The sequence below is a fragment of the Meles meles genome, chromosome 6 (genome assembly GCF_922984935.1).
Source record: "Meles meles chromosome 6, mMelMel3.1 paternal haplotype, whole genome shotgun sequence".
Taxonomy (NCBI): Eukaryota; Metazoa; Chordata; class Mammalia; order Carnivora; family Mustelidae; genus Meles; species Meles meles.
Genome location: NC_060071.1, coordinates 138,126,061 through 138,148,306, shown reverse-complemented (window position 1 = coordinate 138,148,306; position 22,246 = coordinate 138,126,061). Strand labels below are relative to the sequence as shown.

At 37.4% G+C, this 22,246-nt stretch overlaps 1 protein-coding gene across 6 annotated transcripts in view; it reads right to left on the bottom strand.

The window, feature by feature from the left end:
- Window positions 1-22,246, bottom strand: part of DPF3 (double PHD fingers 3) — a 268,632-nt gene that overhangs the window by 147,406 nt on the left and 98,980 nt on the right. For all 6 annotated transcript variants that reach the window (XR_006818793.1, XR_006818792.1, XM_046009580.1 and 3 more), the window contains exon 2: window positions 18,228-18,388. Coding sequence is in view for 4 of the 6 variants with exons in the window: in XM_046009580.1 (XP_045865536.1) it covers window positions 18,228-18,388 (161 nt within the window). In the remaining 2 variants the exon portion in view is untranslated. The remainder of the gene's footprint in view (window positions 1-18,227; window positions 18,389-22,246) is intronic.

Sequence of the window (22,246 nt, the reverse complement as noted above, 5' to 3'; positions counted from 1 at the left end):
CCTATGATTGCCCCACCTCACTGCCTCAAGAGAACTTCCAGATTGCAGCACATGGAAGAGGAACTTAGGTAGAAACCAAGAGACTCTCTATGACTGAGTGAAAAGAAAGAGCTGAGAGTCTGGGAAAACAAGGTGACTAGAATTCAAGAAACAGAATACTAAACAGAGGAGAGTTGCACAGAGAAGGAACTTTGGAGGTCACGGAGAGTCCCTGTTGAGTATTCAATTCAGTACTAGTCAGTGCATGCTTATGAGGAAACTACTCAATGTTGAAGAAAGAACCACCCAGTAAGAATAGAAATAAGAGTGCCTGGTGTGCAAAGGGACAGGAAACAGTCTGTTCCCACCAGCTGTTAGGCCTCATAATTCGTAATGTACTGGATATAGTCAGAGAAGGGCTTATCTCTCTGAAAGGGAATATTTAGCCCTAGACTGAGCACTGCTCTAGTATCACCTATAGATCAAACTGTTTCCAAGTAAATTGTCCCAAAACAAAGCTCCAGAATATTTACAAGAATAAATGATATAGACAGCACCTACAAGGTAAAATTCATGATGTCTGGCATCCAAGCCAAAATTACAGGGCATATATGAAGAAACAGAAAAATATGACCTATAATAAGGGAGGAAAGAATTGATTAAAACCAACCAAGAATTGATACTGACAGTAAAATTAGCAGCAAGAACATTAAAACAGTTATCATTTATAATCCATATGTCCAAAAGTTAGGTAAAAAATGGATTTTTTTAAGGATTCAAATTTTTTTAATAGTTGCCTCATTCTTTTTTTTTTTTTAAAGAGGTAAAGGATCTGTACTCAAGGAACTACAGAATACTCATGAAAGAAATTGAAGAAGACAGAAAAAGTTGGAAGACCATTCCATGCTCATGGATCAATAGAATAAACATTATTAAAATGTCTATACTGCCTAGAGCAATCTATACTTTCAATGATAGTCCAATCAAAATTCCACAAGCATTTTTCAAAGAGCTGGAGCAAAGGATTCAAATTTAACTTCTAGAAATGAAAATCACAATGTGTGAGATAAAAAATACTGAATGGGATTAATGTCAGATTAGACACTGCAGAAAAAGAAAAAATGGTGCACTTGAAAACACAACAATAAAAACCATCCAAAATGAAAACCATGGGAAAAAAAGAATTTTTTTAGAAGAATAGCATAGTCAAGAAGTACATTTAATTTCCATATGAATAGAGATTTTTCTAAAATACTTAAATTTGTGTGCTATTAATTTCCAGTCTTATGTAATTATTACAAGAGGACACATTATTAGGGTTTCAGTTATTATATATATATATTTGGTTTATTTTATGGACTAGGATGTGGTCTATTTAATAAATGTGTATGTGCCTTTGAAAAATATTAAAAAAAAAAAAAAAAGAAGAAGAAGAACAGCATAGTGAGCTGTGGGACAACTTCAAACAGCCTAATATTTGTGTAATTGGAGTCCCCAAATAGGAGAAGAGGAAGAAAAAACATTTGTAGAAATAATGGCTAGAAATTTTCAAAATTTGATGAAAACTACAAGCATCAGATCCCAGAAATTCAATAAAATTAAGGGCAAGAAACATGAAGAAAACAGGGGTGCCTGGGTGGCTCAGTGGGTTGAGACCTCTGCCTTTGGCTGGGGTCGTGATCCCAGGGTCCTGGGATCAAGCCCTGCATCAGGCTTTCGGCTCAGCAGGAAGCCTGCTTCCCTTCCTCTCTCTCTGCTGGCCTCTCTGCCTACCTGTGATCTCTGTCAAATAGATGAATAAAATCTTTTTTAAAAAAATGAAGAAAACAGTAACAAAGCACATCAAACAAAATTGTTCAAAATAGTGATAGTCTATGTAGCTATTTAATGTATAGTCAGAGAAGGGCTTATCACTTAAATACTTAAATGCTAACATTATAAATAATTTGAACACTTAAATGCTAACATTATAAATAATTTGAAATGTCTTTGCAGCCACTCAGCCAAAAAACAAACAGACAAACAAACAAAAAAAAAAAAAAAAAAGCAACCAAACCAAAAAAAAAGAAAAGGGGATAAAGAGAAAATATTAAAAGCAGCCAGAGAAAGGAGCCATATTATATGGAGAGGCTCAAAGACAAGGGCGATTTTTCATCAGAAACAATGCAAGCAAGAAAACAGTGGTTCAACATCATAATAGTACTGAAAGGGGGGAAAAAACTTGTCAACCTAAATTCTAAACGCCACAAAAATATCTCTCAAAAAACTAAAGCAAACTAAAGATATTTCAAGAGTAATAGAAGTTGAAAAAATTAATCATCAGCAGACCCACACTACAAGAAATACTAAAGGAAGTCCTTTAGGCAGAAGGAAAGTGATACCAGATCTAAATATAGATGTACACAATGAAATGAAAAGCATCAGGAATGGTTTAATACAAGAGTAATTGTGTAAGGTTTCTTTTCTTATTTTTTTAAAACTCTTTAAAAGATGACTAACTAAACAGAGATAATGATAGTGTAGTAAAAAGGTTTATACTATATGTAAAACTAACATAAATGGCAGCAACTGCACAAAGGTCAGTAAGGGAAAGACAAAAGTACACTTGTAGGGTGCCTAAGTGGCTCAGTTGGTTAAGTGACTGCCTTCAGCTCAGGTCATGATCCTGGAGTCCCAGGATTGAGTGCCACATCAGGTCCCTGCTCAGCAGGAAGTTGGCTTCTCCCTCTGACCCCACCCCTTCTCATTCTCTCTCTCTCTCTCTGATAAATAAATAAAAATCTTTAAAGAAAGAAAAGTACATTTGTATTTGTTTCCTGCTGCTGCCATAATGAAGTGCCACAAACTTGGAGACTTAACACATGAATTTGTTGTCTCACAATTCTGGAGGTTAAAAGTCTAAAATCAGTGTCACTGAGCCAAAATCAAGATTTCAGCAGGGTTTCATTCCTTGGCCTCAACAGGCCACCCACATCCTTTGGCCTGTGGCCTCTTCCTTAATGGCATCACTTCAACCTCTGCATCTGTTGTCACATTTCCTGCTCTGACTCTGACCTGCTGCCTCTCCCTTAAAAGACCCTTATGATTATATTGACAACATCTGGTTAATAATAATTATCTCCCCATTTAAGGTCCTTAACTTAATCATATCAGTGAAGTTTCTTTTGCCATGTCAGGTAACATTTCCATGAGTTCCGGGTGTGGACGTCTTTGTGGATAGCATTATTCTGTTTACTGAAATAGTATTGTAGAGTTTTTATGCTATTCATGAAGTACTAAAGTATCACCTGAAGGCAAATTGTAATTAAAGATGGAAATTACAAACATTAAGTAATCATTAAAATAACAAAACAAAGAGTTATCAAACCAAGAAAGGAAATAAAATGGAATCACAAAAAACTTAATTCCCAAAAAGGAAAAAAATGAAGGGAAAAGGAACAAGTAGACTGATAAATAAGAAACAAATAGCAAAATGGTGGCTCTAAACCTAACTATAGCAATAATCACATTAAATGTAAAGAATCTAAATATCCCTATTTTAAAAACACAGATTATCAGCTTGCATTTATTTTTTTTTTCCTAGACAGAGAGTGCATGTGGGTGTGCACATGAGTGGGGGAGGAGGGGAAAGGGAGAGGAAGAAAGAGAATCTTCAGCAGGCTCCATGCCCAGCATAGAGCCCAAAATGGGGCTCAACGCCACAACCCTGAGATCATGACCTGAGCCAAAATCAAGAGTCAGACACTTAACTGACTGGGCCACCAAGGTATTCCTGTCAGATTACATTTAAAAAGCAAGACACAACTATATGTGCCTACCAAAAAAATAAAATCTACTTTTAACATAAAGAGCCAAATATATTAACAGTAAATGAATGGAAAATGATATGCCATGCTAATGTTTAATCAAAAGAAAGTTGGAGTGGCTATATTAGTATCACAGGCATCAGACTGAATAATAAAGAATATTAATAGAGATAAAGAAGGTTCTTACATAATGATAATGGAAAAATTTATCAAGAGGACATAACAACCCTAAATGTGTATTCCCTTAATAACAGAGCTTCAAAAATATGAAGCAAAAACTAATAAAATTGTAAGGATAAATAGACCAAGTCATATAATATATATATATATAAATATATATAGAAATTTCAATACTCTCTCGATAATTCATAAAACAAATCAACAGAAAAATCAATAAAGATGTAGAGTTGAGCCATACTATCAACCAACTTGATTATTTGATATTTATAGAACATTCCAACCACCAACAAGAAAATACACACTTTTTTTCAGACCAAAGAGAAAATTTATCCAAGATGGGCCATATTCTGAACCATAAAACAAGTCTGAGTAAATTTTAAAGGATTCAAGTCAAAGTATTTTCTGACCATATAGGAATGAGGAATATATAACAGGCATATATTTGGAAAATCCCTCAAATGTTTGGAAACTAAGTAACACACTTAAAAATAATCCATAGGCAAAAGGAGAACTTGAAAGACAAATTAGAAAACATTTTTAATTAATTAATTTTAAAAATTAAAATTAATTTTAATTAATTTTAAACATTTAAAAACAATTTTAATCACGATTTTAATTGTAAAAATACGATACTGACATTTGTAAAATGAGACTAAAGCAGTATTTATATTTGGGGATAAACTACACTAGAAAACAACTATAGTAGACAAGAAGAACAGTCTCAAATCAATAACCTCAATTTCCATCTAAAGAAAAAATGGAAGAAATCGAAGAGTAAATTAAATCCAAAGTAAGTAGAATAAAAGAAAAATAAATATCAGAGCAGAAATCATAAAGTAGAACACAGAAAAAATGGGAAAAATCTATTACATCAAAAGCTATTGCTTTGAGAAAATAATCAAATTGATAAACCTCTAGTTAGACTGATTGGGTCAAAAAGAGAATTCAAATTATCAACATAAGGAATAAAAGAGAATATATTGCAAGGTTCTATAGATATTAAAAGAATAATACACCAATGGTATGAACAGCATTGTACAACAAATTTTGACAATTTGGATGAAATGGCCAAATTCCTTGAAGTCACGAACTGCCAAAACTCACTCAGTATAAAATGAATAACCTAAATATCTGTTAAAGAAATTAAATTTGTAGTTTTAAAAACATTCCTAAAAGAAATTGCCAGGCCCAGATGAATTCACTGGTAAATGTTACAAAACATTTTAAGGGAAAAATACCAACTCTACATAAACTCTTCCAGAAAACTGAAAACACAAAAATATTTCCCAACTCATTATATGAGACCAACATCATCTTGACTCTCAAACCAGACACAACAAGTGTTGTGTTACAACAAGTAAACTATAGATAAATACTTCCCATAAACATAGATGCAAAACCTCTAATAAAAATTTAACAAAGTGAATCTGATGATATATAAAAAAGATAATACATCATGACAAAGTGGGCTTTATCCTAGGAGTACAATGTTAGTTTAAGATTTAAAAATCAATCAATGTAACCCATCATGTTAACAAACCACAAAAGAAAAATCACATGATCATCTCAACAGACTCAGAAAAGTCAGTTCATAAAATCCAACATCAGTTCCTGATTTAAAATTCTCAAACTAGAAATAAGTACATCCTCAGTCTAATAAAAGGCAACCACAAAATGTCCACAGCTAGCATCATATTTAATAATGAAAAAATGAACATTTTTCCCTTAAGATCAGGAACAACATAAGGATGTCCTCTCTAAATACTTTTTCTTAATATTACATAAGACATTCTAGCCAGTGCAACAGACAAGTAAAATAAGTAAAAGTTATCCATACTGAAAAGTTTTCTTTTTCACTAATAATCAATTATGTAGGAAATACTGTGTAATCCATAGAAAGATGTTAAAAATAAATGAGTACAACAAGGCTGTAGGATACAGAATGAACATACAAAATTCACTATATTTCTGTAAACTAACAAGGAATAAACATAGATTGAAATTTTTAAAAATCCATTTACAATAGTGTCAAAAATATTAAGTACTTAGAGATAAAACTGAAAAAAAATGTGTAATATTTGTACATGAAAAACTAAAAATCATCAATGGCTAAAATTAAAGAAGACAACAAATGGAGAGACATATTATTTTCAGGGATTGGAAGACTCAGGATTGAGAATTGTTCATTTTCCCAAAAACTAATCTAGGGATTCCACATAATCCCAATCAAAATCCCAGCAGAGTTTTTGTAAAAATGGACAAACTGACTAAAACTCATGCAGCAATGCAAAGAACTAGAATAGCCAAAATAACTTAGTAAAAGAAAAACAAATTTAGAGGGCTAACATTACCTGATTTCAAAAAGCATGACAAAAGCAGTAGGATATTAATGTGAGGATAGACAAATAGGTCAATGAAATGAAACTATATGTCCAGAAAGAGACCCACACACATATGAACATTTAATTTTTGACAAAGGTACAAAGGCAATTCAGTTGAGAAAGGCTAGACTTTTCAATGAATTATGATGGAACAATTAGATAGCTATCTGCAAAAAGATAAACTTTAATCTATACCTCAAATTATATTTTTAAATTAATTCAAAATGGATCATAGACCTAAGTAAAAAACCCACAATCATAAAACTTCTGGGGAAAAAAAAACAAGTATCGCTTGACCTTGGATTAAGTATCAATTTCTTACATAGAACAACAAAATCTCAGTTCATAAAATAACAAATTGATAAATTTGAACTTAATCAAAATTTAAAGTATTTGCTCTTTGAAAGATAATGTTAAGATAATGAAAATATAAGCCACAGACAGGAAGAAAATATTTGCAAAACATATATCAGATAAAGGTCTTGAATCTAAAATATATAAAGGACTATCAAAATTTGATAATAAGAAAACAAACAATTCCCCTCTAGAGATCTAATACAGAGTATAGAGAACACAGACAACAATATTATAATCATCAAATTTGCTAAAAGATTAGAATTCAATAATTCCAACCACTAAAAAAAAGATTATTTTGTAATGTGACAGATCTGATAATTATCACTACAATGGCAATCATATTATAATACATAAATGCATAAATTTAACTTGTTTTACACCTTAAATTGACACACTGTTGTATATCAAATGAATTTCAATTTTTTTAAAAATCCAATTTTTAAATGGTTAAAATATTTGCACACTTTACCAAAGAACATATAGTCTTATAACATCAAGGCCAAAATGTCCAGGACTCAATCAAAATCACGTATGTGAAGAGCCAGGAAAATTTCAACTTGAATAAGATAAAAGATAACATATCATCACTGATACTAGAATTATCTGACAAAATTCTGATAGAACTATTAGAAATACCAATCCTGAATCCTAATTATATGAATTAAGATTTTGAAAGAGGCATCATAAACATGTTTCAACAAATAATCATGAACACCTGAACAAATGAAAACATTTAAAGTCTCGGCAAAAAAATGTAAGATATAAAGAACCAAATGGAAACTGAAAAACTGAAAAACACAATAAAACAACAATAACAAATGTAGAGAATAGAAGAAAGAAGCAGTGAACTTGAAGAAAGAAAAATAAAAATAACCCTGAGCAACATAGAAAAGAGACTAAAAACAAAAACAAACAAACAGAGCCTGGGGGGTTTGTGGGGTATAACAAAAAATCTAAAAATTTTGTTAGGAGAAGTGGGGAGGAGCAAGATGGCAGAGGAATAGGAGACCTAAATATCGTCAGGTCCCAGGAGTTCAGCTAGATAGTTATGAAACCATTCTGAACACCTACAAACTCAACAGGAGACCGAAGAGAAGAAGAGCAGCAACTCTAGGAACAGAAAATCGACCACTTTCTGGAAGGTAAGACATGCAGAGAAGTGAATCTGAGGTGATATACAGGAAAAGAGACGGGGGGTGGTGGCGGGCAGCTCCCAGCAAGCAGTAGAGCAGCGGAGCACAAAATCAGAACTTTTAGAAGTCTGCTCCACTGAAAGACGTCACTCCAAAGGCTAAGTTGGGGGGCTGGAGCCCTTGCAGGGGCTGTGTGGTCTCAGGACCCGAGGGGTCACAGAAAGACCAAAGGTGTCTGAGTATGGCAGAGCTCCTAGGTATTGGAGCGGGAAGGCAGCTGCAGAGACAGAGTGGAGGAGGGGCTCTCAGCTCCAGGTTACTTTAAACTATAACCCAAGATGCAGTCAGGCCACTGCTCTTCAAGCAGGGAGCCCACAAGGGGCAGATCCAGGGAGACCCCTTACTTCCCCCTCCAGGAGGAGCAGCACAGGAATGTAAGGCAGGAATCTGCTGGGTTTGGAGATGCCAAACGGGGCCATGTGCCACAGATAGAAACACTTGGTCACAGGTCAGGTGTGCACGGAGTGCAGCCGGAAACCAAGGAGACAGGAGGGATTAACTGCTTTTCTCTGAGGGTGCACCGAGAAGAGGGGCCCCAAGCACTTGGCTTCTACAGCCGGAGATTGGGAGGCCGCTATCCTCATCCCCATCCACTAAAGCTGTATGGAAAGCATTCAGGGAACAAAAGCTCCCAAGAACAAACCCAAGCAGATTACTTAGCCTGGCCCCTGGCAAGGGTGGTGCAATTCCGCCTCAGGCAAAGACATTTGAGAATCATGGCAACGGGCCCCTCCCCCAGAAGATTAGCAAGAACATCAAGCCAAGACCAAGTTCACCAATCAATGAGAACTGCAGAACTCTAGAGCTAGGGGAAAGCAACACATAGAATTCATGGCTTTTTTCCTATGATTCTTTAGTCTTCAAAGTTAAATTTTTTTAATTTTATTTTTTTTCCACTTTTTAAAATTTTTCCTCCTTTCTATTTTAATGTTTTTTAACTACTTTAGCTTATCAATAACTTTTTAAAACTCTTTTTTAATTTTCATTGTTATAGTAACATTCTATCCCTTTATTGTATTTAAATTTATTTGTTGTATACATATAGGGTTTTCTCTCTTTAAAATTTTGGGATACAGTTTCTTCTAATAGATCAAAATACACCTTAAATCTAGTGCATGCCTTTGTTCTGGTCTCCAGCCTGATCACATTCTTTCCTTTTTTTTTCTTTTTTCAACCAATTTCTTATCAATTCCTTTTTTAGAATCCATATTTTCCATCTTTACAGTCACATTCCATCCTTTCATCATGTTTACCCTTATTTTATTTTTTTCTTTAAATTTTTGGGAGGGAGGTAGTTTATTCTAACAGACCAAAATACACCCAAAATCAAGTGTGTGGCTCTGTTCCTTTGATCAGTTTTATATATATATATATATATATATATATATATATATATATATATAATTTTTTTTCTCCTTTCTTCTCCTCCATTTTTGGGTCTCTTCAGATTTGGTTAGGGTATATCTTTCTGGGGTTGTTGCTACCCTTTTAGTATTTTGTTCTCTCATTCATCTATTCTTATCTGGATAAAATGACAAGGTGGAAAAACTCACCACAAAAAAAAAGAACAAGAAGCAGTACCAATGACTGGAGGCCAAATCAATACTGACATTAGTAATATGTCAGAACTAGAGTTCAGAATGACAATTATCAAGGTACTATCTGGGCTCCAAAAAAAGCATGGAAGATACTAGATAATTCCTTTCTGGAGAAATAAAAGAACTAAAATCTAACCAAGCTGAAATCAAAAAAGCTATTAATGAGGTGCCATCAAAAATGGAGGCTCTTACTGCTAGGATAAATGAGGCAGAAGAGAGAATTAGTGATAGACCAAATGAGGGAGAATAAAGAAGCTGAGAAAAAGAGAGACAAACAACTACTAGACCACGAGGGGAGAATTCAAGAGATAAGTGATACCAAGAGACAAAATAATTTTAGAATAACTGGGATTCCAGAAGAAGAAGAAAGAGAGAGAGGGACAGAATGTATACTGGAGCAAATTAAAGCAAAGAATTTCCCTAATTTGGCAAAGGGAACAATCATCAAAATCTAGGAGGCACAGAGAAACCCCCTCAAAATCAATAAAAATAGGTCCACACCCTGTCATCAAATAGCAAAACTTACAAGTCTCAGTGACAAAGAGAAAATCCTGAAAGCAGCTCAGGACAAGAGGTCTATAACATACAATGGCAGAAATATTAGATTGGCAGCAGACCTATTCACAGAGACCTGGCAGGCCAGAAAGGACTGGCATGATATATTCAGAGCACTAAATGTGAAAAATATGCAGCCAAAAATACTATGTCCAGCTAGGCTGTCATTGAAAACTGAAGGAGAGATAAAAAGCTTCCAGGACAAACAAAAACTAAAAGAATTTGCAAACACCAAACCAGCCCTACAGGAAATATTGAAAGGGGTCCTCTAACCAAAGAGAGAGCTTAAAAGTAACAGACCTGAAATGAACAGAGACATTATACAGTAACAATCACTTTATAGGCAACACAATAGCATGAAATTCATATCTTTCAATAATTACCCTGAATGTAAATGGGCTAAATGCGCCAATCAAAAGACACAGGTTATCAGAATGGATTTTTAAAAAGACCCATCAATATGCTGTCTGCAAGAAACTCATTTTAGACCCAAAGTCACCTCCAGATTTAAAGTGAGGGGGTGGAAAACAATGTGCCATGCTAATGGACATCAAAAAAAAGCTGGCGTGGCAATCCTCATATCAGATAAATTAGATTTGAAGCCAAAGATTATAATAAGAGATGAAGAAGGACACTATATCATACTTGAAGGGTCTGTCCAACAAGAAGATCTAACAATTTTAAGTATCTATGCCCTAACATGGTAGCAGCCAAGTATACAAACCAATTAATAACAAAACAAAGAAACACATCAACAATAATAGAGTAATAGTAGGAGAATTTAACACTGAAATAGATCATTTAAGCAAAAGACCAACAAGAAAATAAAGGCGTTAAATGACACATGGGACCAGAAGGACATCAGAGATATATTCAGAACATTTCATCCCAAAGCAACAGTAAATACACATTTTTCTCTAGTGCACATGGAACATTCTCCAGAATAGACCACATCCTGGGTCACAAATCAGGTCTCAACTGGTACCAAAAGATTGGGATCATCCTCTACATATTTTCAGACCACAATGCTTTGAAACTAGAACTCAACCACAAGAGGAAAGTTGGAAAGAACTCAAATACATAGAAGCTAAGAACCATCCTACTAAAGAATGAGTGGGACAACCACAAAATTAAAGAATAATTTTTTAAAATTCATGGAAACAAATGAAAATGAAAACACAACTGTTCAAAAATCTTTAGGACACAGAAAAGGCAGTCCCGAGAGGAAAGTATATGGCAATATAAGCCTTTCTCAAGAAAAAGAAAAGTCTCAAGTACACAAACTAACCCTACACCTAAGGGAGCTGGAGAAAGAACAGGAAAGAAAGCCTAAACCCAAAAGGAGAAGAGAAATAATCAAGATCAGAGCAGAAATCAATGAAATAGAAACCAAAAGAACAGTAGAACAAATCAATGAAACTAGGAGATGGTTCTTTGAAAGAATTAATGATTGATAAACCCCTGCCCAGACTTATCAAAAAGAAAAGAGAAAGGATCCAAATTAATAAAATCATCAATGAAAGAGGAGAGCTCACAACCAACACCAAAGAAATACAAACAATTATAAGAACATATTATGAGCAACAATACACTAACAAATTTGACAATATGGAAGAAATGGATGCATTCCTAGAGACATATAAACTACCAAAACTGAACAAGGAAGATAGAGAAAACCTGAGAAGACCCATAACCAATAAGGAGATTGAAGCAGTCATCAAAAATCTCCCAAAAAATAAGAACCCAGGGTCAGAATTCTACCAAACATTTAAAGAAAAATTAATAACTATTCTTCTGAAACTGTTCCAAAAAATAGAAATGGAAGGAAAACTTCCAAACTCATTTTATGAGGCCAGCATGACCTTGACCCAAAATCAGACAAAGACCCCATCAAAAAGGGTAATTACAGACCAATATCCTTGATGAACACAGATGCAAAAATTCCTACCAAAATACTAGCCAATAGGATCCAACAGTACATTAAAAGGACTATTCACCATGACCAAGTATGATTTATTCCTGAACTGCAAGGTTGGTTCAATATCCACAAATCAATCAATGTGATACAACACATTAATAAAAGAAAGAACAAAAACCATACGATACTCTCAATAGATGCTGAAAAAGCATTTGACAAAGTACAGCATTTTTCTTGATCAAAACTCTTCATGGTGTAGGGATAGAGGGTACATATGTCGATATCATCAAATCCATCTATGAAAAACCCACAGTGTATATAATTCTCCATAGGGAAAAACTGAAAGCTTTTCCGCTAAGGTCAGGACCGCAGCAGGGCTGTCCACTATCACCACTGTTATTCAACATAGTATTAGACGTCCTAGCCTCAGCTATCAGACAACAAACTCAAATAAAATGCATCCAAATCGGCAAAGAAGAAGTCAAACTCTCATGCTTTGCAAATAATATGATACTTTATGTGGAAAACCCAAAAGACTCCACTCCTGAACTGCTAAAACTCATACAGGAATTCAGAAAAGTGTCAAGATATAAAATCAATGCACAGAAATCAGTTGCATTTCTATACATCAACAGCAAAACAGAAGAAAGAGAAATTAAGGAGTCAATCCCATTTACAACTGCACCCAAACCCATAAGATACCTAGGAATAAACCTAACAAAAGAGGCAAAGAATCTGTACACAGAAAACTATAAAGTACTCATGAAAGAAATTGAGGAAGACACAAAGAAATGGAAAAAGTTCCATGCTCATGGATTGGAAGAACAAATATTGTGAAAATGTCTATGCTACCTAAAGCAATCTACACATTTAATGGAACCCCTATCAAAATACCATCTATTTTTTACAAAGAAATGGAACAAATAATCTTAAAATTTATATGGAACCAGAAAAGACCCCAAATAGCCAGAGGAATGTTGAAAAAGAAAGACAAAGTTGGTAGCATCACAATTCCAGACTTCAAGCTCTATTACAAAACTGTAACCATCAAGACAGTTTGGTACTGACACAAAAACAGACACATAGTTCAAAGGAACAGAATAGAGAGCCCAGAAATGGACCCTCAACTATATGTTCAACTAATCTTTGACAAAGCAGGAAATAATCTCCAGTGGAAAAAAGTCTCTTCAGCAAATGGTGTTGGGAAAATTGGACAGCCACATGCAGAAGAATGAAACTGGACCACTTCCTTACACCACACACAAAAATAGACTCAAAATGGATGAAAGACCTCAATGTGAGACAGAAATCTATCAAAAACCTTGAGGAGAACAAACAGCAACCTCTTTGACCTCAGCCACAGCAACTTCTTCCTAGAAACATCACCAAAGGCAAGGGAATAAGGGCAAAAATGAACTACTGGGACTTCATCAAGATCAAAATGTTTTGCACAGCAAAGGAAACAGTCAACAAAACCAAAAGCAACTGGCAGAATGGGAGAATATATTTGCAAATGACATATAAGATAAAGGGCTAGTACCCAAAATCTATAAAGAACTTCTCAAACTCAAGACCCAAAGAACAAATAATCCAATCAAGAAATGGGTAGAAGACATGAACAGGCATTTCTGCAAAGAAGACAACAAAATAGCCAACAGACACATGAAAACCTGTTCAACATCACTCGGTATCAGGGAAATACAAATCAATACCACAGTGAGGTACCACCTCACACCAGTCAGAATGGCTAAAATTAACAAGTCTGGAAATGACAGATGTTGGTGAGGATGCAGAGAAAGAGGAACCCTGCTAACTGTTGGTGGGAATGCAAGCTAGTGCAGCCACTATGGAAAATAGTAAGGAGGTTCCTCCAAGAGTTGACAATAGAGCTGCCCTATGACCCAGCATCGCACTACTGGGTATTTACCCTAAAGATACAAATGTAGTGATCCGAAGGGGCACATGCACCCCAATGTTTATAGTAGCAATGTCCACAATAGCCAAACTATGGAAAGAACCTAGATGTCCATCAACAGATGAATGGATAAAGAAGATGTGGTATATATATATACAATGGAATATTATGCAGCCATCAAAAGAAACAAAATCTTGCCATTTGCAAGGACATGGATGGGACTAGAGGGTATTGTGTTAAGCAAAATAAGTCAGTCAGAGTAAACAATTATCATATAATCTCTGTTAAGAGGAATTTGAGAGGCAGAGCAGGAGGTCATGGGGGTTGGGGGGGAGAAATGAAACAATATGGGATTGGGAGGGAGACAATAAGAGACTCTTAATCTCTGGAAACAAACTGAGGGTTGCTGAGGGGTGGGAGGAGAGGTAGAGGGTGGCTGGGGTATGGACATTGGGGAGGGTATGTGCTATGGTGGGTGCTATGAATTGTGTAAGACTGATGATTCACTGACCTGTACCCCTGAAGCAAATAATACATTATATGTGAATAAAAAAATTTTGCCAGTAGAGTCCCAGAAGAATAAGGGAAAGAGAGTGGGGTTAAACATATATTCAAAAAAATAATAGCTGAAATGTTCCTAAATTTGGCAAAAGATATAAACCTACAGATTTCAGAGGCTGAGTAAATCCCAAAAAGGGTAAACTCAAACAAATCCACACCAAAACACATCAAAATCAAATTTTTGAGAACTAAAGACAAAGTCTTGAAAGCAGTGACGGAGAAATGACAACCCACTTATAAAGGAAAAGAATTTGAATAACAGCAAATGTCTCATCACAAACCTCATCACATGCCAAAAGGAAATGCAAAACATTTTTCAAATGCTAAAAATAAAAGGACTAGTAACCCAGACTTTTATATCCAGCAAAAATATCCTTCTGGAACAAAGGGAAAAAATCAAGACATTCTCACAAGAGAGAAAACTTAAGATAACTTGTTACCAATAGATCTACTTTAAAAGAATGGCTAAAGAAAGTACTTAATCAGAAAGGAATTATGAAAGAAGGCACCTTGGAACACGAGGAAGGAAGAAAGAATGATTAAAGAGTAAAAATGTGAGTAAATACAATAGACATTTTCTTAAGTATTCTAAGTTAACGGTTTGATAATTAAAGGAAAAATTCTGTCTGGCAAGGTTTTCAGTGTGTGTAGAGGAAATGTTTAAGACACTGTAAAAGGATTGAAATGATGAGAGGGGCAGGTGAGTATGATTATAAAGGGGAGTATGAGGGAGATCTTTGTGGTGATGGAATAGTTTTGTATCTTGATTATAAAGATACAAATGTAGTTATCCGATGTGTAATGAAATGGCATTGAACAATGCACACATGTTCACCAATATCAAATTTTCTGGTTTCCAGATCGTGTTATGATTACATAAGATGTATCCATTGGAGGAAATTGGGTGGAGGATATGGGGGAATCCATCTGCTATGAATCCATAGTACACAGAACATATGTACTACATTTGCAACATCCTGTGGATCTACAATTATTCAAAATAAAAACTAATTTTAAAAAGACAAAGAAATTATAAGAAATTTTTTAAAAAGGAATACCTACTAAGTAAAAGCAAAATGAAACAAATCCAACTGTGCATTCACTTACTGGTACAACCACTCAGAGGAACTCTTTCAAGTGACCTTAAAACGCACTAATTGGACTCTACATCCTTAATGGGCAATATGTTAAGGACAAAAGGAATTACAAAAAGAAGGAGGAGGAGGAGAAGAAACCATTTTCAGTAATTTTATCGTTGGAAGTCTCATTTTGTTCTGATACACTGGTGTGTATGTTGTGGGATAAAACAAATAAGTAATTATGTTAGCATCATTAAGAGCCAGGATTTTTTCAGTGTGGGAGAAAGAAGACAGACAATTAAGAGAGTTAAGTAAAAACTGTAAAACTGAAATGAATGGGAAATATAGGTGTATTTTCTCTTTTCAGAAAAGAAATATTTCTTAGATCTGCTCCCTAAAAAGTCCTAGAAATAGCAACCAACCCAGGAACAATGAGCACCACCAGATTATGGTCTTTAAATAACATTTACTACAAAAAGGCAAGAGGATTTTTTAGAGAAATAGCAGGTTCCAGTCTGGGTAGGAAGTGTACAAGATGAGCCTAAAACCTCCATCTTAATATTATAATAGCAAGGTAGTTATCTGAAACGACCGGTATTCTTTCAAAACACCAATATTGACCCAAACCCCTACTGGCCAAAGATGGGACAATAGAAGCATCAATAGAGTAATGGCTACAATGGATTAAAATGTATCCAGTGTGTTATAATCTGTAAATCCATGCAGGTACGCAACAAAATAATAACTTTAGTGATCACCTTTGGTGAATACTAGGGAACCAACTCATTATTTTGAAAACTGGTAAATAGATTATGTACAAAGCCAAATTATGGAAGCAGCCCAAATGTCCATGGATAGATGAATGGGTACAGAGGAAGTAGTATATATACACAATGGGATATTATTCAGCCATAAAAAGAATGAAATCTTGCCATTTGTAACAACATGGATGGGGCTACAGAGTACAATACTAAGTTCAAATAAGGCAGTCAGAGAAAGACAAATGATGATCTCATTAATATGTGGAATTTAATCATCAAAACAAACAAGCAAAGAAATAAAAAAGAGAGAGGGAAAAACCAAGAAACAGACTCTTAACTACAGAGAACAAACTGATGGTTAAAAGAGGGGAGGTGGGGGGGTGTGAAATAGGGGATAGGGATTAAAGAGTACACTTATCATGATGAACAATAAAATAAAATAAACTGGCAAATAAAGGGGCAAAATTATTTATCCCACCTTTCATAGGGGAACTATACCTCACAATAACCAAAATTTTAATGAGGAGATGTTTCTCTTTATAGAAGTTACAGAGCTAATAAATGAAAAAATAGTGACAGCCCTCGAATTGAATGTCACCTTTTTGCAGTCCTTAATTGAATAAAGGATCTAGGCAACTATCAGCGAAGGCTGCTAACATCAGTAACAGAGAGATAACCAGGCAACATGAGCCTCATGATGCAAATATACACCACCACTTAGGAGTTGTTCCTGCCCCCCACCCAAAAAATTGAACTTGAATCTGCTTGGGTCTCTAGTCTTAACTACCAGTTCACAGGAATAACACCATGGGGTCAATCAGAAAATCCAGACTCTGGGAAACCCTATAGTGCAAACAACCCAGTTTCTTCCGCAAATAACAGGCAAGGAGGTGAGAGACAGATACACACACACACACCCACACACACCAAGACCTACAGACTTAAAATGGTTTCAGAAACACATCAGCCAATTGACATTGTAGGGATCCTACTTGAATTCTGATTTCAGCTACTGGGAGAAATAAATGTTGAACCAATATTTGATTCAATTAATGTCTTATTATTAACTTGGAGTTTTCGTAGTTATTGTGGATGCATACTGAAAAACTTACAGATGAAATAATTTCTTGCTTTGGATTACCTCAAAATAACCAAGGGTCGAGGAGGGACGTGGAAGGTGAGTATAAGAAGACTGGCCATGAGTGGATCATTATTGACACTAGGAGATTAGTACATGGATACTAATTTTACGATTCTCTCCACTTTTATACGTGTTTGGAATTTTTCATAATAAAAAAAAATTTTTAAATACACCCATAAACAGCCAGAAAACTGCTTCCCTTTGGTTGCCTCCCTAATCTCCACCCACTAGTCTTTATTCTGTTCTCTGGCACCCAGAAGACTAGTGTCATAATAACAATAACAGTAATAGCTACAATTATAGCCAGCGTTTTTGGAGCACATACTATGCACAAACTCTTATGTCTTTTAGGAATATCTCCATTTAATCCTGATAAGTCCTGAAGTAAATACTATTATTATTCCCATTTTCTGGGTGAGGAACCTGAAGGAGAGATGTTGGATGAAGGAGCCAATCGTCAAACCCACATCTGACCGCGGGTTTCCAGTTTATAACCCCTCAGCTAAGCAAAGGCAAAAGACAAAGACGGCTGTCCCGTCCTCGGTCTTCCCTTTTTGGGGCTAAATCCTGAGTTCTTTGACTCGGCCGCTGCCTCCCCCACCATGTGGCTTCGCTGCCCCACACCATCCATGAACCTCGTGCCAAGAGCTAGAAAAGTGCTTGAGTTTCTAGAGAGTAACCCAGACCCGCAGAACAGCCTGCCCCTCCCCAGCCGCACCGCGGAGATTCCTGGGGACGTCCAGTCCTCTTCCATCCAGACTGGAAGCCAGAACATGCCCCCGTGCCAGGCTGGCGTGGCTCACCTGGGCCGCGGTGCCTCTTCTCCATCCAGATGTAGCAGTTGTTCTGGGCCACCCCGGTCTGCGAGTCCAGGAAGGGGAGGCGCACGCTGCGCTCTGCACAGAGCCGCGAGTTGTAGCTGCGGCAGTGCTCGATGGCTTCCTTGTAGAACTGGTCCCCGAGCCTGCCCAGGAGAGGGAGAGAGGAGGACTGAGGCCAGGGAAAAATGGAAACACACCCAGAGGGAAACTGATGTTACTCGCCTACCTCCCTGGGGACATTACAGAGTTATGAAGACCCAGGCGACTCAGACCGAGAGCCTTGCCAAGGGGCAGAATCCAGGCTGGTGTCAGGTCACAACCAGGTTCTATTTCCCATACCAGATCCACCAGGGAATTTCGAATCCCCTTTAACAAAGAGCCTAGGGCCCCTAGATAAACCACCCGGACAAGTGACAAGTCCCTGTTCCCGGAAGTATGAGGTGCTGCTCCAGAATAGAAGGTTCTGGAACAATCTTCTATCTGGGTTTACCGGGAGCTCAGGCTTCTAGAGTCCCCTCATTCACATCCTCCTTTAGCCACACTTTGTTCTCAGTAATTGCCAGCAAAGGCACTCTAAAATGAACCCAAAACACCAGCATAGACACATGGCTTTCCAATACAATAGAAGAGAAACAACCATAGAAACACAGACAAGAAAGACTGAGGAAACATCCCATAAAAGCAGAGCTGTTATGGTGAAAGGAGGTGACTAAACCACATGCTTAAAGAAAAACAACTTTCTAACTGAAAACAAAGGGAGCATTTGTAATAATAGTTGAGTTTTGAATTCAAGATAATTTAATCCCTGGGGTCTAAAACACAAAGAGAAAGACCTTTCTGGTTTGTTGGAGTGGAGATGAGATTAAGCACAGTAAATTTTATGTTCTTGAATCTTGGGTATCCTTGGACATGTGGTCATGCTACTAATTTTAAGATAGGCTCCTTTTCAAAGGCCAAAATATAACATTGATAAAAACCGATTGAATGTAAAGAAAATATATATATATATAACATTGATAAAACCGATTGAATGTAAAGAAAAAAAAGACAGGCACATGTTGGAGGTTAATAAATGTCTCAAGGAAATACAAATGCAATACCATAACCTCTGCCAGTAGACGTGTATTTCTTTGTGGGGAGCTGGGGGGAGGGGGAGGGGGAGGAGCCACAGGGATTGCTGGGCCAGAGAGGAGAATCAAGTAGTTCATTTTGAAGTGATATTATGAATGTCCTTTTGTTTTGGTTCTACGTAGATTTGAAGAAGCCAAAATCAGGGTGAGAAAGTCTCTAAGTTAAAAATAATGTATTTCTCAAACAAAATATTTAGAGAACTAAAGAAAGCAAAATTTGAGAGGAATTTTTCTATACTCTTAAAAAAAAAAAATCAGGCCAGAGTCTACCAAAGAGTTTAAACAAATTTCTTATTCTGGGAGGATACAACCATGAAAGCTGTTGAGTCATCTTTTGGAAATTACTTATTGACATACCTCTTAAAAAAAAAAAAAAGTGCCCCTTGCTCCTTTTCCCCCTCTGAACATCTTCAGCCTCCCGAGGAAGGAAGGCATAACGTGCTCAGAAAGTGTCCTAGCAGTTGCAAAACCAAACTGTAATCAAATTATAATAGCCACACAGCTGGAAATGAATTGGGGGGATGGAAGCCCATTAAAATGCTATAAAACGGAACATGAGCTGATGTAATCAAAGATGGTAACAAGGATCATGAGATTGATCAAAAATAAAGAACCATTTCCTACAAAGCGTTCACATCTGGGTCCCACCAGCTTCAATGCCTCCACTGATAACGCGACATAGCTCAGCGCGACAGGACTTTCCCAGACAGCTTCAGCCCAGCCAAGATGACACACAGCCCCATCCAGGGTGTCCTGCATGCTCCGGCTCCTTCACGAAACAGAGACCAGCCATGCCACATTGATGAGAACTGACAAGAACACATAACAGAGGGGTGTCCAATGTGAGAAACAGTCATCTGGTTTCCCACGATCTTTTGGCAGATGGCCAATATAGATTTAACTCTTCCAACCCCAGAAATTCTGCTGAAGGAGAATCCATAAGCCAAGCAAATGGCACCCTAGAACTCAGGGACTGGAGAGAAGGTTTCCATCTTCAAAACAAACTCTGGAAGCCGGGATAAAAGAAAACAACAGCGGGATCTCAAATTAGACTTTTCCAGAGACACTCCTAACTTGCTTCCAACGGTCCCAAAGAGAGGAACAAGAAAGGGAAGTTGCTGAAAATGAAAAGTGAGTTTGACCTAGTTGGTGCCCCACACCAAATGGAACGAGAAAGTCAAACAAAGTGGTACACTGGGTGAAAATTAATTTCATCTTAAATACTTTCCACTTTCCATAACATGCAAGCTGGGGGGCAAATGTGTATTTTTAAACGTAATCTTTGTGTGAACGATACCTCTCTTACGTAAACAGAAAAACCCTTCTCCGGACTGGAACAACCGTATTAAAGATTGAACCTGCAAAAATGTGACATCCAACACCCTCCCTGCCCCTGTCTCCAGGGAAGTCACTTTTAAACAGACCAGGATTTGGCAGCGACTCGGAAACAAAAGTTTAAAGCCTTTTTCAAGATACAAAAGGAGAAAAGAGACGTCAGCCTTTTTGATAAATTCAAGCAGCACCTCTCCAAAAGTTAATTAGCCAAAATCTTCACAGGGCTTGTTCTGTTCTCTAGAAGAAAATCGATGGCCAGGTCTCCCTAACCTGTGGAAAGCAATTTAAACAGGAGAGAGGACAAACGTCCTTTTCAATATGGGATATCTTTTTAAAAAAAAAAAAAATCCCACAATGATAGGGTCCCACGGGCGACATTTGCGTTCAAGTTGCAAGGGGCAGAGAGAGCGGGGAAAGGCTGGCAGTGAATGACTCATTTTGTGGCGCAGTGACCAGCATGCCCCAGGCCGGGTCAGGCACAGCCCAGCCTCAGCCGTCACCTGTCTGCATCAAACCAAGGGGGCTGGATTACCACGGGATGATAGATGTCTTGGGCTGGAAGAAGCTGGCACAAAGCAGAGTACAATGATGTTCTCATCAACAGCCTAGCTCAGGCTACCCACGGCTGCGATCAGAAGCAGAAAAGGCACAGGGGAACAAATTGCGGGGCTCTCTGCCAGAGCAGGAGCCCACCCCGCCCCACGTCCTGTGGCCTGGCGCAGCGCTGGCTGTCCTGTTCTGGGGGCACCGTGAGGGGTGAGATCCCTCAGTGATCAAATCTGGAGTAAGAAAGCCATAGTTCTTAGAGCTTTCCACCGACCCTCCTTGAGCATATCTGTGGAAAAAGGGATTCCAGGGAACCAAAGAGGATTTGAACGGGTGTAAATACGACTTCTCTGAAATGACTGCCAACGGGCCTCCAGATGTGCTTTTCAGAGCCCATTCTAGTCCCTCCAAGACCCCCTGCTCCTTTTTCTTCCTCATGCTTCCATCTCTCTCTCTTAACACCTCGTCTGTTCTCTTCAATTCCATATCCACTGCCCTGAGCTGATCCTCTGGTCCCACCCTCCGACCCAGACATCTGGGGCTCCTCCCTCTTCCCCGTCCCTCTGGTCCTGTGTTCTGACCCAAGAACAGGTGTCCTACCGTAGCCCAAACATGTGTCCAGAAGCAAATTCCCCATGTCCTGCCAGAAGCCTGCTCCCTCCCCAGAGTCTCCATTCTTCTGGCAGGGGTGTGGGGGGAGGAGAGGGTGGAGGGGGGGCGTGTTGGGAGAGAAGGGGGAGAGACCCGAGAGAACACTGCTCCTGTATCTCCCCAGCAAGGTGTCCTTGACCGTTCCCTTTCCGTCCTCCCATCTGGCATTGGAGTCTTTCATTTCTCAGGAAGTCTCCTCTTCTTTCCATTCCCACTGCAGAGCTACCAGTCAGTCCCCTTTGACTGTAAAAATAGGACCTTGGCCCATCATTGCTATTTGCGCACATAAACAGAGATAAGCAGAGATAACAAGAAGCCCTAGCCTGTGGCAGGCTCTCG